The following is a 10,262-nucleotide window of genomic DNA, read 5'->3' on the forward strand; positions in this document are numbered from 1 at the left end:
TGCTGCTGCTCTTGCTGCTGCTGCTGCTGCTACAGCTTTTCGTTTGCTGCTGCTGCTGTTGCTGCTGCTGCTGCTGCAGACTCGGTTGACTCTGTTTAGTTTGCTGGAGTGTATAGAGGAGCTGCTGCTGCCGCCTCTTCTTGCGGCTGACCCCATATCTTCGGTGACTCATCTTATTTGTTTTTCTGTCTTTATTTATTATTTATTTATTTGTTTATTCATTTATTTATTATTTATTTATTTATTTTATTTATTTATTTGTTTATTTTATTTGTTTGCTTGTTTGTTTGTTTTATTCAGTTGTCTCCGTTTACTTTGTTAGTTTGCTCTGTTGTTTATTTATTTTATTTATTTTTTATATATTTATTTATTTATTTATTTATCATTTATTTATTTATTTATTTGTTTGTTTGTGTATTGTCTTTGTTTGTTATTGTTGTTTGTCTGTTGTTATCTGTCTTTATGCATTTCCTGCTTTTTATATCTGTCGTTTATTTATTTTATTTATTTTATTTATTTAATTTATTTATTTATTTATCATTTATTTATTTATTTAAATAGTATCTGTATTGTCTATTTTATTTATTTTATTTGTTTTGTTTGTTTTATTTATTTTATTTATTTACCCGTAAATAAATAAATAAATTTAATATAAATAGATAAATAAATAAAATATAATTTACATGTTATTTATTGATTTATTTATGCATTAATTAATTTATTTATTTATTTTATTTTATTTATTTTATTTATTTTATTTATTTTATTTTTGTGTTTTTAGCTGCAAGAGATAGCGATGAAAAAATCGGGGATTCAGGGTAAGTCTATTTGTTTATAATTAATTAATTAATTAATTAATTAATTAATTAATTAATTAATTAATTAACTTATTTATTTATTTGTTATATTTATTTGTTTATTTATATGCTTGTTTGTATATTTGTTTATTCATTTATACACCTGTTTATTTGTTTATATGTATATTTGTCTTGGGTTTTATTTATTTATTTGTTTGTTTTGTTTATTTATTTATTTGTTTATTTGTTTGTTTATTTGTTTATTTATTTGTTTAAAACTTTATTTTTTGCTCGCTGATTTATTTATTTATTTATGCATTTACTTGTTTGTATTTGTACTTATTTATTTATTTGTTTGTGTTATAGCTTTGTTAATTAATTAATTAGTTAATTTATTGATTTATTTATTTGTTTGTTTGTTTGTTTGCTGCAGCGCTGCTTTCGTCTCTGCTGATTGCTGCAGCGAGGGCCTCTGCTGCTGTACTTCGTTTGTATTTTGTTTTTATTGTTTTGTTTGTTTTATTTATAATTTTTATTTTTATTTTATTTGCTGCATTTATCTCTGTCTGTCTCTGTCTGTCTCTGTCCCTGTCTGTCTCCTTTTAGTTGTTTCTTTATTTGTTTATTTTATTTATTTATTTATTTATTTATTTATTTATTTGTTTATTTATTTGTTTATTTTTGTTTATTTTGCTTGCTTATTTTGTTTGTGTTGTTTATTTATCTTGTTTTATTTGTTTATTTTGTTTATTTTGTTTGTTTGTTTTGTTTGTTTGTTTATTTTATTTGTTTGTTTGTCTCCTTTACCCTCCTTTGTGTTCTTTCTTTGGTATGTGTATTTACTCCATTTGTTTGTTTATTCTTGATTTTCACTGCTCTTGCTGTTGCTGCTGCTGTTGCTGTTGCTGCTGCTGTTGCTGTTGCTGCTGTTGCTGCTGTTGCTGCAGGGGCCCGATGCTCCATTCGCGCCTTCCTGCTGCACCAAACACGACAGCAGCAGCAGCAGCAACAGCAGCAGCAGCAGACGCTGCAGCTGCTGGGAGTGTCTCCTTGAAGAAACCATTGCAGCACATCGTACAAACAACAACAGCAGCAGCAACAGCAGCAGCAGCAGCAGCAGCAGCAACATATCTCAGGCCATTGCCCGACGTCTTTGGTGCATTCAGCAGGCGCGAGCGAATCTCCAAGTTGATCAGTGAGGGTTGTCTCTAAACCCTAAACCCTAAACCCTAAACCCTAAACCCTAAGCGTTAACTCCTACAGCTTTACCCCTATTTCCTATGCCCTAAACGATAAACCCTAAACCCTAAACCCTAAACCCTAATGCCTCCCTTCTATTGCATTTTGGTGCTGATATATTTGTTATCTGTCTCTGTTTAATATCTGTATTATTTGATTTTTTATTCAGAAGTTTACCTGTCTTTCCTGCTCTGCTGCCTATACACCTCAATCAATCTGCTGACATCATAGGGGCCCCCCAGGGGGCCCCTTATTTTCTGAAGATTTGCAAGTCGATTAATAGCTGCGAAGATTTAAAGACATTTGCTGCAGCACCGCTAGCTGAGGGGCCCTCTATTGAGGGGCTAATAAAGACAGGTATCAGGTAAGGTATATACAGCTGCAGCAGCAACAACAGCAGCAGCAGCAGCTGCAGCAGCTGCTGCTGTTGTTGCAATAGCAGTAGCACGAACAGCTCTAAGGGTTAGGTTCTTTAGGTGTGGGCGGCTGCAAACCAAGCAGCACGACTTAGGGTTTAGGGTTTAGGGTTTAGGGTTTAGGGTTAAGCCAATAGAAGGGCCCCCAGTCAGCTGAGGTCCCCCGAATAGGGTTTAGGGTTTAGGGTTTTAGGGTTTAGCCAAAGCAACGGGCGCTCTGTCTCCCCTACCTGCCACTGCTGCTGCTGCCGTTGCTGCTGCTGCTGCTGCTGTTTTCGTGTTGCTGCTGCTGCACCTTTTGTTGCTGCCTTGACCGTTGCTGCTCTTACTGAACCTGCTGCTGCTGCTGCTGCTGCTGCGTGCAGCACGGTAAATTATCTGTGGGGCGCTGCTAAGGGTCGAGCTGCTGCTGCAGCAGCTGCTGCTGCTGGAGCTGCAAAGGAGACACCGCAGCAGCAGCAACGGAAGCTGTCTCTTGTTGTATTTATATTAGGAGGTCTGTCTCCTATAGAGGCAAAGGCAATTGACAGGGGGGCCCCTGATGGGGGGCCCCCCGTTGAAGGTTTGTACATTAGCAGCAGCTGTCTGGCTACTCCTTCTAGGCTTGCTGCTCAGCTCTTTGGAGATCTCTTTGAAGAGCTAGAGGCTAGCTAGCTGCCTTTAATAATTGTATAGCTAGCTAGCTAGCTAGCTGTTCATTTAAGCCCCCTTTGAGCTAGCTAGCTAACTAGCTAGCCACCCAACTAGCTAGCCGGGCGAGTACCCAGCTAGCTACTCAGCTAGCTAGCTAGATGGGCCCCCATCTGGCTAGCTAGCCAGCTAGCTAGCTCGGTCCACAGATGGCTAGCTAACCGCTTAATCTTTTATCCAGCTAGCTAGCTAGCCAGAAGCTAGCTAGCTAGATAGATAGATAAGAGCCCCTGGCTAGCTAGCTAGCTAGCTAGCTAGCTGGCTAGCTAGCTGGCTTGCTAGATGAGGGCCCCTGTGACCTCCCTTGCTGAGTTATTTTAAAGACAAGTGGAGACACTGGGCGTTTAAACAAAGGCATGAAAGAGGAAGTCAACAGACATACCTCTTTGGGTATGCAAATACTCAGCGTTGCCGGGGATCTAAAGGGCTGCAGTTGGCGTTTAGGGTTTAGGGTTTAGGGTTTATTTAGGGTTTGTTAGGAGGCGTAACGTCTAATAACTGCATACCGCAGTTAGGTGTTGAGCCCCCAAAGCTGCTGCAGCAACAACTGGGGACCCGTAATCTTCTGGATAGAGAAAAGACAAAAACTTCAGCTGCTGTTGAGGGGCCCCGCCTTGTAATTTTACTTCTGCTGCTGCTGCTGCTGCTGCTTCGTCTGCGGCCGCTGCAGCGGCGTGTCTGCGTGTGAGTTTTGCATTTAGGTGTCTCTCTTTGCTGTTAATGTAGTTTAAAATATAAATAAATAAATATAAACATTTAATTTAGTTTATTCTGCTGATAATTGCGGTGTATGCACGCCTCAATGCTCATCGCCTTCGTGCACATCCGCACTGGTGACCGCGTTGGAGTGTACATGGTGAATTTATTGAATAAAAAGAGCGGGGAAAAGGGCAAAAAGAAATTAAAAACAAAATAAAAATAATTAAAATAAAATTAAAATAAAATTACAACAAATTTGATGCAAGTTTTATCATTTTTAAACGTATTTTTCTACTACCAGACCGGTTGGTTTCAGGAGGACCATCGGCTACCCCGGGGCTGCTCTTGCAGAGAAGAGATGCAGAAAAAAACAAAATTAAATTAATAATGACAATAAAAAATAATAAATGAAACAAATGAATAGTGTTTATTGTTTTTTAACACAAATTTCATAGTAATACGTCTTGTCGCGTCTCTCCGTGTGCAGCAAACGCTGCAGCAGCGAGCAGCAGCAGTTTGCTGCTTCCCTCAGCAGCAAATGCATCTGCACATACACCTCAATGTTCTGCGTCTTTGGATGGGCCTAAAGACACCAAAGGCGTAGACCTTAAACAAAGGACACACCGCAGTCCCTGCTGCTCCTGTTGCTGCTGCTGCTGTTGCTGCTGCTGCTGTTGCTGCTGCATGTGCTGCTGCTTCTGGCCCTGTGGGGACCCTCTTTCCCTCACAGTACTGTGCCAGGAGTACCGACTGCAGCAGCAACGGCAGCGCACCCCTCGCTAGCAGCAGCAGCAGCAGCAGCAGTCCCAGCAGCGGCGTCCCCAGCAGCAGCAGCCCCAGCAGCAGCAGCCCCACAGCAACTGCTGCACAACCTGCAGTCTAGGTCTTGCCGCAGCAGCTGTAGTTGGTTTGTCAAAGCCGCAGCCACAGCAGCAGCAGCAGCCACAGCAGCAGCAGCAACAGCCACAGCAGCAGCAGCTGCAGCAGCAGCATCTTGAGTTAGGATAATGAGTAAATCTCTTGCTGCAGCTACGAGCGCAGCGCTAGCTGCATGCGCTTCAACTCTAATTGTGTTTCCTTTAGATACATTATTGGTGCACCACCAAGCAGCAGCAACAAAACAAAAAGAAAAGCTGCCGCAGCAGCAGCAGCAGCAGCAGCAACACAACCCGCTGCAGGCCCTCCTTGATGTGCTGCATGAATTGCTGCACCAGGAAGACGCAGTCTCCCCCACATCCAGCAGCAGCAGCAGCAGCAGCAGCAGCAGCAGCAACAGCAGCAGCAGCAGCAAAGACAGAACAACTCTGCTGCTTCGTCGCATCAGCCGTCTATACAGTGGACTTTATATAAAACTGCTGGAGCAGGTTGTGAGAAATTTTGTGTATTTTTATCTGTAAGCAAATTAATTATATATTTATATAAATATATTTTAATTAATATTTATTATTCTGAATATATATAAATGCATGCTTCAACAAATCTATAAATCTATGCATTTTAAACAGCATCGTCAGCAGCTTCAGCCGCATCAGAAGCAGCAGCAGCAGCAGCAGCAGCAACGGGGGCAGAAACAGCATTAGCAGCAGCAACAGCAGCAGCCGAAGCATCAGAAGCATCAGAAGCAGCAACAGGTGCTGCTGCATTTGCTGCTGCTGTGCGTGTTGTGCAGCTATCAGCTGCTGCAGGGACGTCTGGGGTCTCGCGGGAGTCGCTGGGGGCCCCTTAAATCTGCTGCTGCTGCTGCAGCAGCAACGCAGCTGCTGACTGCTCCTCTCGATGTCAGCAGCACGCATGCACAGCTGTCCAGTGAACCCATACGGCATATCTTCTTCCGCATACTCAAAACAGAAGGCAATTCAAACACTCCTGCTGCTGCTGCTGCTGCTCATGCTGCTGCTGCTGCTGCTCATGATGCTGCTGCTGTTGCTGCTGCTTATAATGCTGCTGCTGCTCATGATGCTGCTTCTGCTCATGGTGCTGCTGCTGCTCATGCTACTGCTGCTGCTGCTGCTGCTGCTCATGGTGCTGCTGATGCTTCTGCTGCTGCTGCTGTTGTTGTTGCTTCTGCTGCTGCTGTTGCTGCGGCTGCTGCTGCTCATTTTGCTGCTGCTGCTGCTGCTGCTGCTGCTGCTGCTGATGTGCAGGGGTGTCGGGTTTTTACCGAGGGTTTGGGGCCTCTCTTTGCCTCTGTGCAAATCCTGCAATCACAAATGCTACATTCGATAACCTCAAGTAACTGCAGCAGCAGCAGCAGCAACACGAGCAGCAGCAGCAGCAGCAGCAGCACGAGCAGCAGCAGCAGCAGGAGCACCAGCAGCAGCAATCCTGCCTTCAAGGCAATGCCTAGTGCAGCTTATCGTCCTGCTGCTCATTAGGGCCTCATGTCTGTCCTACTGCTGCTGCTGTTGCTGCTGTTGTTGCTGCTGCTGCTGCTACTGTTGCTGCTGCTGCTCCTGTTGCTGCTGCTGCTGCTGTGGCTGCTGCTGGTGCAGGTTGTGGCTGCAGATGGTGAATTTGCTGCGCGAGCGGAGTTTCATGGATCCGATCACCGACCCAGACGCACCTATTGAACGCATAGGGGTCCCCTAAACCCTAAACCCTAAACCCTAAACCCTAAACCCTAGGCTTTAAACCCTAAACCCTACACCCTAGCCCCTAGACCCTAAACCCTAAACGCTAGCACTGTACTCTAAACCCTAAACTCTAAACCGTGACATTGAACTCTAAACGCTAAACGCTAAAAGCTAAATGCTAAACCTTAAACTCTAAACCCTAAACCCTAAAACCTAAGAACTCAGCCTCATGCGCTTATGGGTGCAGTCGGCGCTGCGCAGCAGCAGCAGCAGCAGCAGCAGGCTTAGGGGGGATTACTTAGATTGCATACAACAACTGTGCTCTGTTGCTGCTGCTTCTGCTGCTATTGCTGCTGCTGCTGCTGCTGCTTCTGCTGCACCTGAGGTGTAGATACACTGCAGTGCATGCAAGTTGAGGTGTATGTACACTGCAGTGCATGCATGCTGAGGTGTATGTACACTGCAGTGCATGCATGTTGAGGTGTCTGTACACTGCAATTCAGTCTTCTCTTCCCCCCCTCACCGGCATTCAAAGTTTTGTGCTGGGCGCCATTTCGAAGGCCCTCGCAACCCTCGCCACCTACCCCTATATAAGAGCCAAGGTCCTAAACCCTAAACCCTAAACCCTAAACCCTAAACCCTAAACCCTAAACCCTAAACCCTAAACCAGATCGGAAGAGCGTCGTGTAGGGAAAGAGTGTAGATCTCGGTGGTCGCCGTATCATTAAAATACCTTAAACCCTAAACCCTAAACCCTAAACCATAAACCATAAAAAGATCGGAAGAGCGTCGTGTAGGGAAAGAGTGTAGATCTCGGTGGTCGCCGTATCATTAAAAAGACCGTAGAACGCTAGGACCCGCTGCCTCAAACTAGGCTGCCAGTTTAGTCTGGGCATAGGGTTTAGGGTTTAGGGTTTAGGGTTTAGGGTTTGCGGATCAGGTGCTGCTGCAAGCGCGGCTTTTGGAGCGTTCTGCTGGGTGTCATGAATCCTTTGAGGGGCAGCAGCAGCAGCAGTGAGCAGCAATGCTGAAGTTGCTGCTGCCTTGCTGCTGGGTTTGCTGCTGCTGCTGCTACTGATGTTGCTGCCGCCGCTGCTGCTGCTGCTGTTCCAGTTTCTGCTGCACATGCTGCTGCACGTGATGCTACAGATGCCGCTGCAATTGCTGCTGCACATACTGCTGCACTTGCTGCTGCACTTGCTGCTGCAGTTGCTGCTTGTCATTTTTGCTGCTCCTTTGGGAGCTGCAGCAGCAGGCGCTGCCTCTCGGGTTGAATGCTGCTGCTACTCGGGTACCGCAGCAATGAAGAAGCAAACCCTTCTGTTGTTTGTGGTGCTGCTGTTGCTGCTGCTTCTGCTTCTGCTGCTGCTGCTGCTGCTGCTGCTGCTGCCAGACTTGCCTTGATATCTGGGGACACGGGGTCTTCTTCAGCGCCTCTGCGCAGAGGGCTGTTCGCTTATTCTGAACATGAATGCAGCAGCAGCAGCAGCAGCAGCAGCAGCAACAGGGAGATGCAGCGCGCAGGGTCTGTGGGGCCCCAGCTGCAGCAGCAGCAGCAGCAGCAGCTACAGCAGCAGCTGCAGCAGCAGCAACAGCAGCAGTTGCTGCTGCAGCAGCAGCAGCTGCTCGCACCGCATTTCCCGCGTGCGTTGTCCTTACACTCTGCATTAGACAAGGAGCTGCAGATGCAGCAATATGCTGCTTCTCCTGCTGCTGCTGATCTCTACGATGAGGTGAACTTGCTGCTGCTGCTGCTGCTGCTGCTGCTGCTGGGGTGTATAGGCAGCTAGAAATGCACGCCGGTCAGAGCTGTGCTGGTCCCTTCCTATGAGGGGTGGTAGGGTCTAGGGTTTAGGGTTTAGGATTTAGGGTTTAGGGGTTAGAGTTTAGAGTTTACTGTGTGGGGGTATCGGATTAAGGTTGTAGTATTTAGGGGGTTTAGGGTTTAGGGTTTAAGGAGTAGAGTTTAGGGTTTAGGGTTTAGGGTTTAGGGTTTTGTTTTGTTGTGCAGGCCCTTGCTAAGCCAGCTTCTTTCTGTCTGTCGGAGTGCAGCGAGGTGCAGCAAAATATAAATTTTAATTTTAAATTTAATTATTTATTTGGGTGTACATGCAGCTGGTTTTGTCGTGGAGGTGCCTATACACCTGAACAACTTTTTGATGAAGATGCTGCTGTATATTTCTGTGTGTTGGTTTCTGCTTTGCGGTGTACATACACCTCAAATACACCACATGCAAATAGATAGGGTGTGAGGAGCATGCGGTGGTGTGCTGCTGCTGCTGCTGCTGCTGCTCTTGCTGCTTCATTCTTTCTGCCTCCCGTCGGTCTTGTCTATGCAGCTATGAAGTTATGTTTACTCAAGGTCTGGGGTCTAGGGTTTAGGGTTTAGGGTTTAGGGTTTTGGTTGGTTAGGTCGGTGTTGGCGCAGCAACAGCTGCTGCAGCAACGACTGCAGCAGCAGCAGCAGCAGCAGGTCCAAAAGCTGCATGAAGAATGCCGTTTCTGCGTGGGTGTGCATGCAGCAGGGCGGTGGTGTGTGTACATGCAGCAGCAACACGAGCAGCAGCAGTTGCTGCTGCAACGGCAGCAGCTGCAGCAGCAGCTGCAGCGGCAGCTGCAGCAGCAGCAGCAGCAGCAGCAGCAAACCCACCACTGCGGAGAGATGGAGTTGCGTTCCTGAAGCACTCTCAAGTAAATTAAGGCAATCAAGAGAAGAGGTGCAGCAAACCACACGAAATAGCAGCAGCAGAGCAAAAGAGCAGCAGCACACAGCAGCAGCAAACAGCAGCAGCACAACACAAAGACTACCAGAATAACGCAACAATCAGCAGCAGCAAACAGCAGCAGCAAACAGCAGCAGCAAACAGCAGCAGCAAACAGCAGCAGCAAACGAGTAAATAAGTGAATATTTGTTTTATTTTAAAGAGTGCAGATAAAATATGTGAATAAAAAATTAATTTTGCTGCGCTGCACTCAGCGTCCTTAGAAATGTAATAATAAAAATATATGCATATATATAATTATTAAATGTTTATCTATATATTATATATATATATATATCCGCTTCTGTTGCTGCTACTGTTGCTGCTGCTGTTGCTGCTGCTGCTGTTGCTGCTGCTGCTGTTGTTTCTGTTGCTGCCGTTTTCTGCCGCTGCTGCTGCTGCCGTTTTCCGCTGCTGTTGTTGCTGCTGCTGTTGCTGCTGCTGCTGCTGCTGCTGTTGCTGCTGCTGCTGCTATTTAGGTAGAAGAGAACGGAGTGGTTGCTGTGTTGGTGTCTTCGTTGATGCAAGAAGGGTTTAGGGGTTTGTATAAAGGGTTTACGCTGCAGCTGGTGAAGACTGTTTTATCTGCTTCTGTGCTCTTCTTCATCAAAGAACAAATACAAACCTCGACCACACAGGTATATTCAAACTGCTGCTGCTGCTGCTGCTGCTGTTTCTGCTGTTGCTGCTGTTTCTGCTGTTGCTGCTGTTGCTGCTGTTGCTGTTGCTGCTGCTGGTGGTGGTGTTGCTGCTGCTGCTACTGTTGCTGCTGGTGGTGGTGTTGCTGCTGCTGTTTGTGCTGTTGCTGCTGTTTGTGCCGTTGCTGTTGCTGCTGGTGGTGTTGCTGCTGCTGTTGCTGCTGCTGCTGTTGCTGTTGCTGTTGTTGCTGGTGCTGTTGCTGCTGCAGTTGTTTGACCTAACTGTTTGTTTATTTTACTTTTAGTTATTTATTTTGTTTATATTTTTCGTTTTATGCGCTGCATGCATGCAGACATTTGAACGAATAGAGCGGCTATTTATAAAGAAAAAGAAATAAAATATTTTTAGTTATGATATTCGTTCATTTACTATAAAACTGTCCCTCTT

The 10,262-nt window shown here is 45.5% G+C and overlaps 2 protein-coding genes across 2 annotated transcripts in view; both read left to right on the forward strand.

Moving 5' to 3' along the window:
* The window catches only part of EAH_00006330 (hypothetical protein, conserved), a gene marked incomplete at both ends in the record, with an annotated part of 6,749 nt that extends 3,643 nt beyond the window's left edge, over nucleotides 1–3,106 (forward strand). The window contains 4 exons of the mRNA XM_013396211.1: nucleotides 80–163; nucleotides 1,745–1,992; nucleotides 2,206–2,400; nucleotides 2,818–3,106. Coding sequence (XP_013251665.1) covers nucleotides 80–163; nucleotides 1,745–1,992; nucleotides 2,206–2,400; nucleotides 2,818–3,106 — 816 coding nt within the window. The remainder of the gene's footprint in view (nucleotides 1–79; nucleotides 164–1,744; nucleotides 1,993–2,205; nucleotides 2,401–2,817) is intronic.
* A 1,742-nt stretch (nucleotides 3,107–4,848) lies between these two features.
* EAH_00006340 (methionyl-tRNA formyltransferase, putative) lies at nucleotides 4,849–9,094 on the forward strand (the record flags this gene model as incomplete). Its single annotated transcript, XM_013396212.1, has 8 exons — nucleotides 4,849–5,234; nucleotides 5,511–5,815; nucleotides 5,986–6,073; nucleotides 6,334–6,421; nucleotides 7,355–7,428; nucleotides 7,808–8,147; nucleotides 8,426–8,517; nucleotides 8,827–9,094. 8 exons carry the CDS (start codon nucleotides 4,849–4,851, stop codon nucleotides 9,092–9,094), a joined length of 1,641 nt encoding a protein of 546 aa, XP_013251666.1.
* Nucleotides 9,095–10,262: the final 1,168 nt, after the last annotated feature.

Source organism: Eimeria acervulina, genomic scaffold, assembly GCF_000499425.1.
Source record: "Eimeria acervulina Houghton genomic scaffold, Eah_scaff27, whole genome shotgun sequence".
NCBI lineage: Eukaryota > Apicomplexa > Conoidasida > Eucoccidiorida > Eimeriidae > Eimeria > Eimeria acervulina.